Source organism: Bufo bufo, chromosome 2 (genome assembly GCF_905171765.1).
Source record: "Bufo bufo chromosome 2, aBufBuf1.1, whole genome shotgun sequence".
NCBI lineage: Eukaryota > Metazoa > Chordata > Amphibia > Anura > Bufonidae > Bufo > Bufo bufo.
The window spans coordinates 492,851,347-492,870,741 of NC_053390.1; the positions used below are offsets into that span (position 1 = coordinate 492,851,347).

The 19,395-nt window shown below is 46.6% G+C and overlaps 1 protein-coding gene across 3 annotated transcripts in view; it reads right to left on the reverse strand.

Annotated features, from left to right (window-relative positions):
- ACSBG2 (acyl-CoA synthetase bubblegum family member 2) overlaps nt 1-19,395 on the reverse strand; it is a 149,710-nt gene that overhangs the window by 82,284 nt on the left and 48,031 nt on the right. For all 3 annotated transcript variants that reach the window (XM_040417786.1, XM_040417785.1, XM_040417784.1), the window contains exons 4-5: nt 1,306-1,559; nt 1,130-1,218 (exon numbers count right to left, since the gene is read on the reverse strand). In XM_040417786.1, the coding sequence (XP_040273720.1) occupies nt 1,130-1,218; nt 1,306-1,559 (343 nt within the window). The remainder of the gene's footprint in view (nt 1-1,129; nt 1,219-1,305; nt 1,560-19,395) is intronic.

The following is a 19,395-nucleotide window of genomic DNA, read 5'->3' on the forward strand; positions in this document are numbered from 1 at the left end:
ATCAAAATTAGGGTTATTCACTTTAGAAAAAAAGACGACTGAGGAGATCTAATAACTATGTATAAATGTATCAGGGGTCAGTACAGAGATCATCTATTTATCCCCAGGACTGTGACAAGGGGACATCCTCTGCGTCTGGAGGAAAGAAGGTTTGCACACAAACATAGAAGAGGATTCTTTACGGTAAGAGCAGTGAGACTATGGAACTCTCTGCCTGAGGAGGTGGTGATGGGGAGTTCCCTAAGAGAGTTCAATAGCGGCCTGGATGTATTTCTGGAGTGTAATATTACAAGCTATAGCTACTAGAGATGGGTTGTTGATCCAGGGAATTATACCGATTGCCTGATTGGAGTCGGGAAGGAATTTTTTTCCCCTAAAATGAGGAAAATTGGCAGCTACCTCAGTTTGTTTTTTTTGCCTTCCTCTGGATCAACTTGCAGGATAACAGGCTGAACTGGATGGACAGATGTCTTTTTTCGGTTTTATATACTAGGTTACTAGCAGCAAAAGTGAAGGAGGTAAATGTTCAACAAATATATGTTAAAAGAATGCAAAGATATTATATAATAAAACCCATCATGTGACGAGGACCTCATCATTACATGAAAAAAATAAATAAAATCAAATAAGTAGAATAAGTGCAAATCAAGTGCTAATTGCCAGTAGTGTTTTATTCATTTTCATCACGAAATGCATGGGGAGTGGGGCACCACTGGTACTCGGCATCTGTTTCCATTGTATCCTGCCTTGTTTTTGGTACACTGTTGCCTGTTTACTGATAGCAGTCTTTTTACACTGTGTGTGTTACTTGCCATATACATATTTATTGATGGTATTGTTTGGCGCTTGATGTTTAACACTGGGTGTATTCAGTATATGTGGTTTATATGTGATCTTGGCTTGGTGCTGCTACACATTTTGTCCACCAGCTGTCCCCCATTGTCCTTTCAGTTTCGATTTGTGTGAGTCATTTTAAGACATCTTTGTATTTTTATGGTATTTATTAGTAAACATTTATAGTGATTTTGATAGTGGTTTACATGTCTTTTTCTGAGTATTATAATGTTACCCAGTGTAATTAGGTCAAGTTTTGATATGTAAATCAGTCTTATAAAATATACAAACTTACCCAGCAAGTATAGCTGCTATATTGGCTATGAACCACTCAGCAGAGTTGAACCCCAGAATACCCACTCCATGGTATCGCTCCAAACCTAACTAAAAATAACAAAAAAGTTTCATGAATAAGTTGAAAGTGCAGAAACTACACAAAAAAAAAAAGTTATTTTACATTTTGTTATTTACCTTTATGAATCCTTTAGCAGCCAGTCTGCACTGCTCATGGTATTGTTTGTATGTCAGTTTGATCCACTGGTCTCTCTCTTTAGATGCAAGGGCAACATAATCCCCATATTGCTTAACAGCCTCTTCAAACATCTGATTAATTGTTACTGGAGGAAGACAGGCCACGCCAGATTCTTCCATGCGCAACTGCACATCACTGTCTCTCTGTGTTGTCCACAGCATCAGGCCAGAAGTGTCAGGATTTGAAGAATTGCCTGTAGAGATGGAGGATTTAGATGCATTCTTAGTTTTGTTTCAGTTGGAAGACAGTTTTCAATAAGGACTTTATTAACACAAACAAATAAATAATAGTTGGTGGGTGGGGGTCTATTGAAGGAGATGCCCAATATGCATAATACTGTATATGGCGCAACTGACACAGGTAAGGGTTTGAACGGCTGGTTTGCCTTTACCTATGTGGGTGAAGGTGGCTGGTAGTAAACAAAGTGTTACAGGTATTAACAACCTATCTTCCTGATAGTTCATCAATATCAGAACAACAGGTGTCTGTCAAAGGACACCCCAGCCAATCAGCTGTTTCGGGCTGCAACAGCACCAGCTCAGTTTTAGTACGCCGGTGACGGAAACCACTCGGTTTTCGAAGCCTTCGGTTTCCCCTTTGGATACTGGTAGTGTCAGGCGATTTTTCCTGTATTTCAAGCTGGCAGTTCAGGGGGCATGTCCTTTCTCATGGGTATGTCCTTTCTGCTGAAGCTCTTTCCCTGTAACTGTCACTGTGAATAGACCCATAGACTGCAATGGTTTGTAGCCTCAGTGATGTTACTGAGGTGATGGGGGGGGGTAGGAAAAACAGCCGGTAGTGCTATACAGATTTTATTGAATAACTCAGTCTATACTAAGGAGAACTATGATATAGTGGTAATAACTGAGACATGTCTGGATGATAGCTATGACTGTTTGGAATGTACAGGGTTACAGACTGCTTAGAAAGGATCGTCAAAACCGGAGTGGGGGAAGGGTTTGCCTGTATCTAAAGTCCTGTCTAAAGCCCACAGTCCGAGAAGATATAAGTGAGGGACATGAACATGTGGAGTCACTGTGGGTAGAAATAGACGGAGGCAAAAATAATAATAAATCACTAATAGGAGTTTATTATAAGCCACCTAATATACCAGAGTCCACAGAAAATCTACTACTAAGGCCGAATGCACACGGCCGTGGAATGCCGGGCTGGATTCCTGTTCAGAGCAGGAGCGCACTGAGTCATTGGTTGCTATGACGCCGTGCGCTTCATGCCGCCGCTGCACGACAGTAATACACTCGTATAGTGTATTACTGTAGTGCAGCGGCGGAATGAAGCGCACGGCGTCATAGCAACCAATGACGCCGTGCACTCCTGCTCTGAACAGGAATCCAGCCCGGCATACCACGGACCGCTCTCGGCCGCGGAACACGACAGTGTGCATTCGGCCTAAATGAAATAGATTAGGCAGCAAATCAAAATGAGTGTTATTATGGGGGACTTTAAATTCCCAGATATAGTTTGGGAAATGGAGATCTGTGGATCTCATAAAGGAAGCAGGTTCTTGGCAATAACCAAAGACAAATTACCTTTCCCAACTGGTTCAGGATCCAACTAGAGAAACGGCCATACTGGACTTAGTATTAACCAATAGACCTGACAGAACAACAGATGTGCGGGTTGGGGGACACCTGGGAAATAGTGACCATAAAGTAATAACCTTCCAATTGTCATTCAAAACAGTGTTTCAGCACCCCTGCTGATCAGCTGACTGAAAAGAAGGCCGCTCTCCGTGTAAGCGCAGCCTTCACTTTATGGTTTACCTGTTCGCCGTCGACATCACAGCAGTGAGCAGGTGTAATTACAAGCCGTCCATTCATCTCAATGGGACAGCTCATTCCAATTCAAGTGTATAGGAATGAGCTGTCCCATTGAAATGAATGGGACAGCTTGTAATTACAGTATACCTCCTCACAGCTGTGCTATTGATGGCGAGCAGGTAAACAATGAAGGGAAGGCTGTGCTCGCACGGAGAGCGGCCTTCTCTTTAACCTGCTGATTGTCGGGGGTGCTGGGCGTCGGACCCCCGCCAATCTGGTATTAATGACCTATTGACTTAGGCTACTTTCACACCTGCGTTTAGGTGCGGATCCGTCTGGTATCTGCACAGACGGATCCGCACCTAATGCAAACGCTTAGATCCGATCAGAACGGATCCATTTGCATTACCATCCGTTCTGAACGCCGCCAGACTGATGCATTCTGAGCGGATCCGCGTCCACTCAGAATGCATTAGGGCTGGACGGATGCGTTCGGGGCCGCTTGTGAGCCCCTTCAAACGGAGCTCACGAGCGGACACCCGAACGCAGGTGTGAAAGTAGCCTAAGTCTGGACGGATCCGTTTGCCTCCGCACGGCCAGGGGGACACCCGAACGCTGCAAGCTGTGTTCGGGTGTCCGCCAGCGGAGCGGAGGACAAACGGTGCCAGACTGATGCATTCTGAGAGGATCCGCATCCACTCAGAATGCATTAGGGCTGGACGGGGCCGCTTGTGAGAGCCTTCAAACGGAACTCACAAGCGGAGCCCCGAACGCTAGTGTGAAAGTAGCCTTACATGTCATTTGGTATTAACTTTTTTTTTTCTTAATTTTTTTTATTGAAGGAAAGTAAACATACAGAAAAGTGCAAACAGTAAGATTTAAAAGTACTGCATAATAAGGAGTCCGGCAGTCACTGATAGCCAGACACCTGCTGTATGCGCCGGCATCGGTGAAATCACCGATGCTGGCGCATTAACCCCTGCACAGCCGCCGTCAGAGCTGACCGTGGCACGTGCGATGTCCGTGCAGGGCAGAAGCAGCCATGGGGTCCCCGCGCTGCTATGACGGGGACACGATGGCAGGGAAGGCAGCCCGATGCCTTCCTTAGGTATCGTAGCTACCATCCGTGACAGCCTGAGATCCAGCCCCCTGGATCTCAAGCAGGAAGTCTGTAAGTGTATTGCAGTGTGTAATACACTTACAGCCAATGTATGACAATAAAGAAGTATTGTCATGCATTGTAAACGGGATCAGACCCCCAAAGGTTGAAGTCCCAGAGTGGGACAAAAAAGTTAAGTGAAAAAAAAATAAAAAATTTAAGTAAAGTTTCAAGTAAAAAAATAAAATAAAAAGGAAAAAAGTTAAAAACTTAAAAAATAAATAAATAAATAAATAATAAATTGTAAAAAAAAGAAAAAAAAAAAAAAGAAAAAGTAGACATATTAGGTATCGCCGTGTCCATATCCACCGGCTCTATAAAAATATCACATGACCTAACCCCTCAGGTGAACACAGTCAAAAAAATAAAATAAAAACGGTGCTAAACATTTTTTGTCACCTTACCTCACTAAAAGTGCAACACCAAGCGAATAAAAAGGTGTATGCCCCCCAAAATAGTACCAATCAACTGTGCCAAAACAGCTATTTTTTTTGTTACCGTGCCTCACAAAAAGTGGAATATAGAGCAACCAAAAATCATACCCTAAAGTAGTACCAACAAAACTGCCACCTTATCCCGTAGTTTCCAAAATGGGTTCACTTTTTTGGAGTTTCTACTCTAGGGGGTGCATTATGGGGTCTTCAAATGTGACATGGCAGCTTAAAAATTATCCCAGTGAAATCTGCTTTCCAAAAACCATATGGCATTCCTTTCCTTCTGCATAATGCCGTGTGCCCGTACAGCAGTTTACGACCACATATGGCGTGTTTCTGTAAACTACAGAATCAGGGAAACTACAGAATCCAGAGGAAACAAAAAAGGCTGGTTTTGAGAGCGTCATTTATATAAGCAGGCATATAATGCAAGTTTGCGTGTCGCGTGTTTGGATTATAGTGTGCGTTTGTATAAGTGTGCAACTTTAGATTAAGGCCCCTTTCACACGAGCGAGTATTCCGCGTGGATGCGATGCGGGAGGTGAACGCATTGCACCCGCACTGAATACTGACCCATTCATTTCTATGGGGCTGTGCACACGAGCAGTGATTTTCACGCATCACTTGTGCGTTGCGTGAAAATCGCAGCATGCTCCTCTTTGTGCGTTTTTCACGCAACGCAGGCCCCATAGAAGTGAATGGGGTTGCGTGAAAATCGCAAGCATCCGCAAGCAAGTGCGGATGAGGTGCGATTTTCACGCACGGTTGCTAGGAGACGATCGGGATGGAGACCCGATCATTATTATTTTCCCTTATAACATGGTTATAAAAGGGAAAATAATAGCATTCTGAATACAGAATGCATAGTAAAAACAGCGCTGGAGGGGTTAAAAAAAAAACAAAAAAAAAAAAACATGTTATAAGGGAAAATAATACAATCTACAGAACATTGATCCCAAGCCCGAACTTCTGTGAAGAAGTTCGGGTTTGGGTACCAAGGATATAAAAATATATATAAAGTTTATTGGACACAACAACACACACGCATTAAAAAATTGTATACAACATAGAACAAAGTGCGGTATGCAATAGAATATATGAAACCGACACACACGTGGGTCAGACTGGCCAGGAAGTACGGAAACGTATTCAACAACATCTATCAAACATCGCCTTGGCCCGACGGGATAGGACCCAGGCAAAGAAACCATTAACCTCAGTCGCTGCACATTTCCTGGACTGTCACCAATGTATAGTCTCCAGACTTAGGATTGCGGGACTTGATCTGGTACGCACGAATCTGAGGGGAGGATCGTCTGCCTCTCAACTACTGCGTCTCGAATCCAAATGGATTTTCAATCTGGACACAGTTGCTCCACATGGATTAAACGAGGAACTTACGTTCACTGGTTTTTACCATACTTGACATGGAGGGTGGATCCTAAACCCTCATGGTTGGGGGCCATCCACTATTCCCCATCTAGGCAGTCGGGATGTATCTTACAAACCATGGCGAGAACACAGGAACAGCCACATACATTCCCTATGCCTTTCGAGCACTCACAGTGGGGGTGTATATATATTTTTTTGGGGGGGGTCCTTGCTTTATGTGGAGGTATTCATGTTATTTCATTCTATAGTGTGCTATTCAGTTATTGCATTGAGATGGGTAATGGCCATATATTATGATACAAATGGGGCACGGAATATTCACTGCCTCTATGGGGGCTCTATACGGGGGCTGCAGTTAGGGCATAGATTATGCAAGGCTTACACTTTATAATATTATTATGGGTATTCTGTTTAATGATTTAAACTCTGATTTGTACTAATCCCTTTATGTCATTTTTTACAGGTCTTTCTCACTTCTTCACCTTCATCACTATTGCGCACGCACGCTTCGGGCACCACTTTATCCACCATGCTTTTCACTTCCACACTCGTGGTCTTTTTACTTTGGTCTCACTTTATCACAATTCTTTCCTATTTTTTAGGTCTTTCTGATCTTGGATTATAAACTAGGGTCATCTATTATTATGCACATGCATATTATTGTTCACTTTGATTAATGATCATGCTCATTAAGGGATGTGTATTGTGAGTTTTGACAGCACCATGAATTGAGGTGTTTGGTCAGATATTCCTGATACATTTGCATACATATGCCTCCATGTGCACTCATTGTGTTATATATAATTTATGTCCATATCCTCTCTATACATTGTATGCATGAATTGTGCATATAATGTATATGCTCTATTCTCCATCAGTGTGTTCATTGCCATGTATGTATTATCACATTATTATAGTGGATCCATCATGATTATCATCTATACATGTATTAGTGGTTATATATGCACCTATTCTACCACTGTCATATATCATGTATATGCCTCTGTTTGATCGGGTACAACACTGCCTGTCCCAGATGTATGCAGAAAATGCATTATTACCATCAGACCACCCCTATTCTTCCTGGTCCCCCTTAGTATGCTGCCGTGCCTCTGTGCGTGTGCTGAGCGCATCGTGCGCTCCACTATTCACAGTGGAGCGCGCTATGCGTTCCACCATGCGTTCCACAGCGGCACCTCACTTCCGGTCATGTGATTATTCACATCCGGTTTGGTAATATCGCTCGGCTTACTTACCAGCCTGTCTGGCATTGCCGTTGCGGCTATAAACAGCCTCATTTTACTTAGTTTTGTCCTATGATCTATTTGTCTGTGCCCACTGTGTCCCCATCTTTTATGTGGCTGTGTTTTTGGCTGGTGGGGCACATATGCGTTCCACCATGCGTTCCACCAGCCGATCATGTGACCCACACTTCCGGTTTCCTGCTCTGACTGGAGCCTGAGATGTACACACACTGGCCACAGTTCCTGCTGCACAGGTGAACGTAATTATACCTCATCTAATATCCTATATTAACTGACGCCCTAACACACAGTCCTTTACCCCTGAGGAAGCCGGATTGCTCCGGCGACACGCGTTGGGCGCTTGTTATGTTTCCAGGTCCACTGCACCAGCTGGATATGTAGGTTTGGCCCTTGATATTTGACCTTATGCTGGTCTATCTGTATCTTCAATTTTAGTGGTCTTACCTTACCTTACATTTGCTACATGTGTCTTATTGTATTGTTTTATATGCTGGTTGATAACGCATACATCTACATGCGATAGTTCAGTGGACCTGTGTGTGTCGGTTTCATATATTCTATTGCATACCGCACTTTGTTCTATGTTGTATACAATTTTTTAATGCGTGTGTGTTGTTGTGTCCAATAAACTTTATATATATTTTTATATCCTTTATGGTTGGATGTGCATTCATGGGGTGGCCCTTTTTGACTCTCTCTTTGGGTCAGATGACTTGTCATATGTAGCTTTTTCCACCCTTTGCACTCCTTTTAGTATTTGGTGTGCCCCCTGTCTCTTTAAACTCGGGTTTGGGTACCAAACATGCGCGATTTTTCTCACACGCGTGCAAAACGCATTACAATGTTTTGCACTCGCGCGGAAAAATCGCGGGTGTTCCCGCAACGCACCCGCACATTTTCCCGCAACGCCCGTGTGAAAGGGGCCTAAGTCACTTCAGATTCAGGGACTTCACTGGGGGACTGCAGCAAATCAGTTTCTTATTACTGCATTATATTGTATTTTTCGCTTTCTTTGTGTAATATCCATTGAGTATGTGTTCCATTATTGACAGCGCAGTCCAGTGCACATCTTGTCTGATGTATGCAGTCCTAGAACAGCCGTTCGAGGGTGTATATCATTGTTTAAAATGTGAGCAAATTACCCACTTGGAATCACAAATTGAGTATCTAAACGGGCGAGTTTCAACACAGAGGCGTTAACAATTTGGAAAAGAGTTTGCTGCTCACTGAGCAAGCACTCTATGGGGTAGATGAGGGGGAGGGTGAAAGCGAAGAGGCTGAGGAAAGTAAGGTAGGTAGCTGGGTAACAGTTAAAAAAGCGGGTAGAGGGAAGAGTGCCAGGGAGGCTAGCCCTGATCTGTCACACCCCAACAAGTTTGCACGGCTGGCAGATGAGGGGGATGTGTGTAGTGTCCCACTAGGTTAAGGTGGGCACTGCACAAAAGGGGTTAATGTGTTGTTATTACCTGTAATGTTATATGTATGCATTTCCCTGTGTTAGCTGTAGTTTAGCCTCCCAGACGTTAGAGGGAGCTAGAGAGCCCTAGATATATATAGGAAGGCCCAGACAGGGGAGTGGTAGTTCATTCCAGGGGACTAGAGGAGTTACTTCGTCCACCTGAAGCTCCTGAGGCTAGGATTAGCTCAGTAGAGACACCCCAGTTGCAGGACAGCACCTCCTGGGAGAAACCTGCAGCTTCCCAACCAAGCAAGGATAATACAAGTCAGATAAGTACCCTGATGGGCAGAGGTTCTAGAAAGTACAGCAAGCGCCAATACTGGAGAGAGGATTTATATACCAAGGATTAAAGCCAGCATTTAGGCATCCGGGCCTTGGGATCCAGCCAGCTAGAATAGCTGAAGGGGATAGAGCAGCATTGCACTGCAAAGCATTAACCGTTGTGCCCTCCAAGTATCTTGCATGATCAATACCTGCCATTATTCAAAGTCTACCTGCTTGTGAAGTATTGTTCAAGGGACTGCATTATCATCACAATCACCTGTAACTGTATGTACAAAGTTGGACTGTGTTCACCAAGTAAAGCAACGTTTGGTTTATCCACTGAGTACTCAGTTATTCCTCCTATAAATCGGTGTGCCACCGTTACAGGCACTGGCGTCACGAAACCAACAGGGACCTTGCCCCAGGCACTCAAAATACCTGTAACATCCAGGGCACCTCATCCACCATCCGGCCTGGTCCCTACATACCGAGTGTGCCCCAGAGGAACTGTGTCTACCTCTCATTCACTGCTGCATGCCTGCCCAGGGTTCTCTAATATAGTGAGCAACCCTCGATTGCCTATAACCGTGACCTCGCTTCGCTATACCCTGCAGGTCTGGCGTGCTGCATAAATTGGCGTCACGAACAGGATTTACGGAACATTCCTGCGCCATTGCGGATAAAAAAATGTGTGCTAAAAACTGCCCTAAAGTGACCAAGCCCTATTGTTTTATTCAAAATTGCTGGGCCAAGGAACTGAAAAGAATTAGCGGTGTGAAGATAGTGTTTTCTGGACTGTTTGCTGCTTGTTTGAGCCACCGCTTGCTGTCAGTGAATAGACAGCCATTTTGCCACTTAAACCTGAGGTGGATTACAAGTGCGCCCGGTGAACTGTTTGGCGCGAAAAAGAGGACTTTGGCGCGAAAAGAACCAGGCGGAGTCATCACCCAGCCGGCGAGGAGGAAGAACGCCGCCCTGTCTGGAGAAAAAGGTGCCGCCTACCTGAGTCCCGGAGCTACGAGAGGCCGCGCCCACCTGCTGACGCTGTACGCAGGACGTCCGACGCCCGTAGCCACGCATCTCGCGAGACTTGGAGCGAGCACCACCGGAGTGAGTACCAACTTAAAACTGTTGCCGGCTCTGCTATTTACCTTACCGGAACGTTCCCGACCCCTGCCAGGGCACCGGAGGGAGCCCCGTTAGCGACAAAAGACTTTTCTGTGGAAAAAAAAAAAAAGTTATTATCATTGCTGCTCCGGTCCGCTCTGCTACATTTAAAGGGCCATACTCACCTAGCAACGCCATGTCCACCCCTGAGGAAATCGGACAGGTGGCCCCAGTCGTGCCTTCTGGAGTATCCCCAGCCGACCCTAGGGCCCCTGCCCCCGTGGCACCGCCAAGCATGATGCCGCTAACTATGCCGTACTATTTTGGGGCCCCCTGGTTCCCACGTTATTCAGGGGAAGCCCATAAGTTAAAGGACTTTAGGGAACAGATACTGGCCTTGTTCCGGCTTTACCCCATAAATGCCGAACAGCAAATGGAGATCCTCCTAGCTCAGTTGAAAGGGGCCGCCCGCAGGGAAGTCATGTCGTGGCCCCGCTCTGAGAAAAGTAGCCTGGGCACCACGTTTGAGGCCAGAACGGTGTCAGAAGTTAAAATGCGTTTCTTCAGCAGAAAGCAGCAACCTGGGGAGTCGCTCCGTGATTTTGCCCTGTCCTTACAAGAGACACTGAGAGCTGTAGTCCAAGTAGATCCTAAAGAAGCTGAGGACCAGGACCGGACTCTTAGAGAGCAATTCATTGCAGGCGTAAGTAATGAGCATTTAAAGGGCCAGCTACGCATGTTGTCAGCTCAACACCCCCACTGTGCATTTCTGGACTTTAAAGAATTGGCCATCAGTATATTGGGCCAGAACCCTGCTCCAGGGCCGGCAGCCTCCTATGAACCCCAGGCTTGCCAACCAAAGACTGTTAATGTGGGACCTGCAGGAGTCAGTCAGGCGACCCAAGCTCCAGTTACAGACGTAGTGGCAGCCCTCATGGAGCAAGTGAACCATCTTACTCTAAGTCTAGAGAAGGTGTGCAAAAAGATAGAGGAATGGGAGAGACCATTATTACTAGAAGATGAAAGTCCTCTTCCTCCAAGGCTCCCACCTGCATATGGAGACGTATATCCAAAAGAGCCTGATGGGCGACCAAGGTACCGGCCCAGAAGCAGAAAACAGCCTGTCTGTCACCACTGCAAGAAATATGGACATACTGAATCAATGTGCTGGCAGTTAAACGGGCAACCCCTGAGGCAGAGGACCGCCCCTCGGGAGGTAGAACAGTAGGTCCAAAGGATCCAAGCTGGATGCCTAAGTATGTAGGATCCCGTCCAAAAATTAATATATGCATCAACGGGATACCCTTTGAAGCCCTCTTGGACACTGGGTCACAGGTCACCACCATTCAACGGCCTGCCTTTGACAAGTTCTGGGATCCAAGTCTTCTCACCCAGCCACCAGAGTCCTGGCTAGATATCATTGCTAGCAACGGTAAGCCAGTGAAAGTGCATGGGTATTGGGAACCTACCCTTCAAGTGGGAGAAGCCACCCTGCCACAGCAAGACGTGATTGTGGTACAAGCAGGAGATAAAGGAGGACACCCTGTGATCTTAGGGACTAACGTTCTGAAAAATTGTTACTCTGAAGTGCTTGACGCCTTAAATCAAACTATATCTTCAGCCTCACCTGCTTCCAGAAGAGTTATCCAAAAGACTATTAGTGTGCTGAGTGCTCAACAAAAGTTTGCCAACAAGAAAGGAGAAATTTGCACTGTCCGGATCCGGGATAACCGGCCGATAATTCTGCCTCCAAATTCCCAGATCATCCTGTGGTGCCGTGCTGTGTTAGGGATCCAGGGCCAGGACTATCAAGCCCTAGTGGAACCTATTCCCTTTGAAGATCATCCCTTCGTACGGACAGCCAAGAGCATGGTGACTGTGTCTCAAGGTAAAGTGCCTGTCCGTTTAATTAACTTTGGTGATCATCCCGTTACTCTCCTTAAACACTGCCCCGTTGCTCAGCTTTTCCAGATGTCTTTCCAGGATGTAATCCGTCTGCCTGCCACGGAGGCGTTCCAGACCACACAGAGCAACAGCACCCCTACGACATCCTGGTGGGAAGAACTACATGTGGGGAACGAATCCACCCCAAGAGAGCAAATAGAGGGAGTCCTGAGGCTGGTGAAGGAGCACCACCAGGCTTTCAGTAAGCACTCCACGGACTACGGAGAGGTCAGTGTAATCAAACACACCATACCCACTGGCTCTCATCCTCCTATTAAGGAGAGGCACAGACCCATACCACCTACTACCTATCAGTCTGTGAAAGAAATGATAAAAGAGATGAAAGACTCTAATATAATCCGGGACAGCCATAGTCCCTGGGCTGCGCCCCTAGTTCTTGCCCGAAAAAAAGATGGCAGCATAAGGTTCTGCGTGGATTACAGGAAAATTAATCAAATCACCCACAAAGATGCATATCCATTGCCATGCATTGAGGAGTCCTTGACTGCTCTGAGGTCATCAGCCTATTTCTCTACCTTGGACTTAACCAGTGGGTACTGGCAAGTACCCATGGCCCCAGAAGATCGAGAAAAGACTGCTTTCACTACCCCTATGGGCCTGTTTGAATTCAATTATATGCCTTTTGGACTGTGTAACGCTCCAGGAACGTTCCAGAGGCTGATGGAACGTTGTTTAGGCCAAAGGAATTTTGAGACTGTACTCTTATATCTGGATGACGTCATTGTATATTCCAAGACGTATGAGGACCATTTAAAGCACCTGGGTGAGGTGTTTCAAGTTCTTGCTAAATATGGCCTCAAGATCAAACCATCCAAGTGCCACCTGCTGAAACCAGCGGTCAAATACCTTGGGCACGTTGTCAGTGCCGATGGAATACAGCCTGATCCTGATAAACTGGCTGCTGTCCGAAACTGGCCTACTCCAACGACCGTGAAAGAGGTGAGAAGCTTTCTCAGTTTTGCAGGGTACTACAGGCGTTTCATCCCGCACTTCGCACAAATTACGGATCCCATCCAGGAACTGTTGAGGGGGCATCCAAAGAAGAGCCCGAAAACCCCTATTCCTGTGGAATGGAACCAAGAACGGGAAATTGCCTTTCAAATCCTAAAGAAGAAGTTGACTGAACCCCCTGTTCTGGGTTACCCAGATTATCAGAAGCCGTTCCTCCTCTACACGGATGCCAGTAAAAGAGGCCTGGGGGCCGTGTTGGCTCAAGTGCAAGACAACAAAGAAAGGGTAATTGCCTACGCCAGCAGATCCCTGAAGGGAGCTGAAAAGAATGATCAGAATTACAGTTCTTTCAAGCTGGAGTTTCTTGCCTTAGTGTGGGCTGTGACTGAAAAGTTCAAAGACTATCTCGCTGCCACACCGTTTGTTGCCTTCACGGACAATAATCCCCTGGCGCATCTGAACACGGCCAAGTTAGGGGCACTGGAGCAAAGATGGGCCTCCCGCCTTGCCAACTATGATTTAACTGTGAAGTACCGGGCAGGCCGCTCCAATGATAATGCTGATGCCCTGTCGCGGCTTCCCACTACAGAGGCCCCAGATGATCTAAAAGATGCCTGGGAAGAAGTGGAGATGCCTGCGTTCTACAATAAGTTCGCCCAGCAGGATAATATCCGTACTGAAAATCTCCCTGCTGCTGATCTTCCCTCAGATGATCCTGAGTCCGGAGGCGATCAAGAAAGATGGATTAAGCTCCAGTCCGAAAGTAGAGTCCTGGGTGAACTGCTGGACTTCCTTACCAGTGGGAAAATCCCTGAGAGAATCCGCAGGAAGAGTGCAGACCCAGAACTAGTAAGACTGTGGAGACATCGCTACCAACTATTCCTTCAAAGAGGCCTGTTGCTCAGAAGGATCCTGGATCCAGAGTCCTGTGATAGAGTCTACCAGATTCTCCTGCCACGTCGGGATGCCAGCCTGGTACTGGACATGTACCACAACCAGTCCGGACACTTCGGGGTGCAAAAGACTGAGGCCACTATACGGAGGAGATTCTATTGGATTGGGATGAGAGAAGATGTCGAGAAATGGTGCCGAGAATGCACTGCCTGTGCTGTGGGGCGGACGGAACGCCATGACCAGAGGGCGCCTCTCCATCCTATTGTAAGTACAGCTCCTCTAGAATTGGTCGCGATTGATCATGTGAAGTTGGAGCCGAGTCGCTCTGGATATACATATGCCATGACTATAATTGACCACTTCACCAAGTTTGTCGTAGCAGTGCCTGTGAAAGACCTGACAGCCAAGACTACAGCGGAGGCGTTCTGGAAACATTTTCTTCTGCCCTACGGCTGTCCAGAAAGGATCCTCACCGATCAAGGGTCTGCGTTTGAGTCACAGCTGTTCCATAATATGTGCCTGCTGCACAACTGCCAGAAAGTCCGGACCACCGCCTATCATCCGCAAGGTAACGGACTCTGTGAAAAGATGAATAAAACTCTCATTGAAATGCTGAGAGCAGTACCCCCTGACACGAGGGGTGATTGGCCTACTCTGTTGCCACAACTGATGTACACTTATAACAACACCATCCATTGTTCCACCGGTTACACCCCGTTCTACCTGATGTTTGGGCGACAAGGTAGATTACCTGCGGATCACTCCCTGGGGGTACAAGTGCCGGATGTGATCAACCCACTGCCCAGGACTGATTGGGTAGTGGAGCACCAGAGACGTCTTCTTAATGCCAAGGAGATTGTGCAAGAACGCATGGAGAATGTCCAGGAACGCCAGCAAAAAGACTACGACCAGACTGCCCATGCGGGACCCCTGGCTCTTGGAGACAAGGTTTGGTTGAAAAACAATCACCGGACCAGCAAGTTGGACAGCAAATGGGAAAGGATTCCCTACCTGGTTACTGCCATACCTAATGCTGCAGCCCACATATACCAGGTCTCCAGAGAAGGAAAAGGTCCCCAAGTTGTTCACAGGAACCGCCTTAAGCCCTGTATTGAAGGAGAACCAGTGGCGGAGGAGATGGAGTCTGAGCCTGCTGAGGAGGAATTGCCGGCTCCACCTATGGACCCTATGCAGGCTGTGGAGAACTTGATCCACGATAAAGAGCCACTCCACTGGGCCCTCACGCCTTGGCTGAATTTGCTGGTTCCTGCTCCTGTTCCTGTTGGTCTCCCGTCTCAGGAGACCTTACCTCAGAGAGTTCCTGAAGAAGTTCCAGAGGCGGTGAGCTCCCTTGACCTTGCTGAGTTCAGGCAGGAAGAATCTCCGCCACTAAGGAGGTCTACCCATTCTACCAGGGGACACCCACCTGTGAGGTTTGAGGACTACATCATGAGCCCAGGTAGCCCCTCACGGGAAACCCCTGTTTAACTCTGTTGTAAGCCTGGGTACGGACTCATATTTGTTCTTCGAGCCTCCAAGGACTTTACATCGTTTTATATTGTTCTACTGTTATATTAAGGACATTTTGCACTTATGGACTATCCTGGTAATAATGCTACGCTGCACCAGGTCAGCGCCCCTGTTCCCTTCCATTATCCTGAGAGAAGAGAACAACGCCCCTTTTCACCATTCCTTCAGTTTAATGTTTGTATTGTTGCTGTGATATTTGCCATGTATGCCAGTTCTCATTTTGTCTTTCAGGCTGCAGTATCCAGCTGGGCAGGGCCCCTCCATGTTGCGCCGAGGACGGGCAACGTTATAGCGTGGTGGTATGTAGTGTCCCACTAGGTTAAGGTGGGCACTGCACAAAAGGGGTTAATGTGTTGTTATTACCTGTAATGTTATATGTATGCATTTCCCTGTGTTAGCTGGGTGTCAGGCCTGTCAGGGTGTAGTTTAGCCTCCCAGACGTTAGAGGGAGCTAGAGAGCCCTAGATATATATAGGAAGGCCCAGACAGGGGAGTGGTAGTTCATTCCAGGGGACTAGAGGAGTTACTTCGTCCATCTGAAGCTCCTGAGGCTAGGATTAGCTCAGTAGAGACACCCCAGTTGCAGGACAGCACCTCCTGGGAGAAACCTGCAGCTTCCCAACCAAGCAAGGATAATACAAGTCAGATAAGTACCCTGATGGGCAGAGGTTCTAGAAAGTACAGCAAGCGCCAATACTGGAGAGAGGATTTATATACCAAGGATTAAAGCCAGCATTTAGGCATCCGGGCCTTGGGATCCAGCCAGCTAGAATAGCTGAAGGGGATAGAGCAGCATTGCACTGCAAAGCATTAACCGTTGTGCCCTCCAAGTATCTTGCATGATCAATACCTGCCATTATTCAAAGTCTACCTGCTTGTGAAGTATTGTTCAAGGGACTGCATTATCATCACAATCACCTGTAACTGTATGTACAAAGTTGGACTGTGTTCACCAAGTAAAGCAACGTTTGGTTTATCCACTGAGTACTCAGTTATTCCTCCTATAAATCGGTGTGCCACCGTTACAGGCACTGGCGTCACGAAACCAACAGGGACCTTGCCCCAGGCACTCAAAATACCTGTAACATCCAGGGCACCTCATCCACCATCCGGCCTGGTCCCTACATACCGAGTGTGCCCCAGAGGAACTGTGTCTACCTCTCATTCACTGCTGCATGCCTGCCCAGGGTTCTCTAATATAGTGAGCAACCCTCGATTGCCTATAACCGTGACCTCGCTTCGCTATACCCTGCAGGTCTGGCGTGCTGCATGTGTAGTGTCCCACTACGTAAGGGGGGGCACTACACAAGGGTCAAGTTGTTCTCCACCTCCTGTGGAACATGGTCATGGTATTTTATATTGCATTGTAATGTGTATTTTCTTATTATCTCTTGTGTACCAGGCCTGTTAGGGGTGTAGTTCCTCCTCCTAGGCAGTAGAGGGAGCTAGGGAACCCCCTAGTATATATAGTTAGGCCCGGACAGGAAAGAGTTAGTTCAATCTAATCCAGGAGGCTAAGTAGCTCAGTCTAGCCTGCCTGAGGTCCCTGAGCAAGAGAAGCTCAGAAGTTAATCCAGGGGAAGAAGTTACCTCCTGAAGATATATAGCACCTTGAAAAGTACAGTGCAGACCCATTTTTATCCAGCCAAATAGAAAGCTGAAGGGCAGAAGGATATTTACAGCAAGAGGATATATACCAGAGGAAGGTTTCCCTACCCAAGGATAAAGCCAGCAATAGGGCATACGAGCCTTGGTAAAAGCCAGACAGGATCTGAGAAAAGTACAGCCTGATCTGTAAGTGTTATTCCCTCTGTGTATCTTGCAAAGACTTTGCCTGCCATTTGTATGAAGTCTGCCTGTATTCAACATTATGCATATGGAACTAACTGAAGACTGCATATAGTTGGACTGTTCACTAAAAATAAGTTCTGGTTCACTGCAACTTTGTGTACCTCAATTATTCCTACAACAAATCGGTGTGCCACCGTTACCGGCACTGGCGTCACGAACTTTAAGGGATCTTGCCACAGGCACACTAAACCTACAACACCCAGGGCACCTCACCTACCACCTGGCCTGGTCCCTATACACAGAGAGTGCCCCAGAGGATCCATGTGCCAGCCTCTCCATCACTGCTGTACGCCTGCCCAGGGTATATAAAAACTGAGTACCAAGAGCAACCCTCGGTTTGTTAACTACCCCTGTGACCTCACATTCGCTCACCCTGCAGGGCTGCGTACTGCAGATGTCGGTTCAGGGACAGAACTGCTGCAGCCGGACACTTCCTCTGCCAGTCAGGAGAATGTCAGCTCCAGTAAGCAGGGGACCTGGAGAGCAGGGCAGGGCAGACAGGTGCTTGTAGTGGGAAACTATTATGTGGCTGAAAAGAAGACAGAGACTCACCTGGAAAAAGACTGTGTGCTGAATCACCCAGGGTGGCGCTACCCCAACGTGCATTTCAGCGTGCCTTCATCTGGGGGTAACGCCATCACTGTGAATCGTGTATTTAAGAGCTCTCTCAACCAATAGAAGGTTGAATAACCATACCTGTCCTCAGCTGTGGATGTCAAATGGCGCACGAGGCTGTATTCAAACCGCGCCCAGTTGCCTCCCGGCCGGCGTCCCGCCGACACGCCCACACCACACCACGTGACAAAGTCACATGATCGGACGATGGTGGCGTAAGGACGCACAGGCGAGAGGCGCCGAGGAGAAGGATAAACACATTGCCAGTCAGGAGAATGTCACCTCTTATCATATAAAAAAAAACACCTCACATCATATAACCCGAGTATCTCCACGGACATAGTACATAGGTGGTGCGCACCACTATAGAATACATAATTAATACCAAAAGTTCCGTTTTACATAAGGTATACATGAAACAAAAATACATGTGCAATAAATAAATCTAGGTACCGGAATACATAATAAATGCAAATTTTGTATAATAGTGTAAGAACCAAAGGTGATACAGAATTAAGCCTTTGTTATATATGGTCGATATGAAGAATAAAGAATAATAATGAGCATAAAGTGCAAGTGCATATACTGCTGTATGGGATATAGATGAAAATCTATAAAGTGACAGTGTGCATAGAGGTAATATGTGCAAATATATGCTCGGGGAGTGAATGTCTGCATGACTAATGCAGAGCAAAAACTTATAATGGAGGATTGAGGGGGAAGGGGGGTGAAAAAAAGTGAAAAAAAAGTGATAAAAATGTATGTATAAAGTGAATGGTGGAGCACAAAGAATATAAAATAGGTTACAGTTCATATCAACCAATACAATAGAAAAGACTGTGCATGATAAATGAAGAGTAAGGATACTGTATGCGGTAAGATGCATTTTTGTTTCATGTATACATTATGTAAAACTGAACTTTTGGTATTAATTATGTATTCTATAGTGGTGTGCACCACCTATGTACTATGTCCGTGGAGATACTCAGGTTATATGATAAGAGGTGTTTTTTTATATGATAAGAGGTGACATTCTCCTGACTGGCAATGTGTTTACCCTTCTCCTCGGCGCCTCTCGCCTGTGCGTCCTTACGCCACCATCGTCCGATCATGTGACTTTGTCACGTGGTGTGGGCGTGTCGGCGGGACGCCGGCCGGGAGGCAGCTGGGCGCGGTTTGACTACAGCCCCGCGCGCCATTTGACATCCACAGCTGAGGACAGGTATGGTTATTCAACCTTCTATTGGTTGAGAGAGCTCTTAAATACACAATTCACAGTGATGGCGTTACCCCCAGACGAAGGCACGCCGAAATGCGCTTTGGGGTAGCGCCACCCTGGGTGATTCAGCACACAGTCTTTTT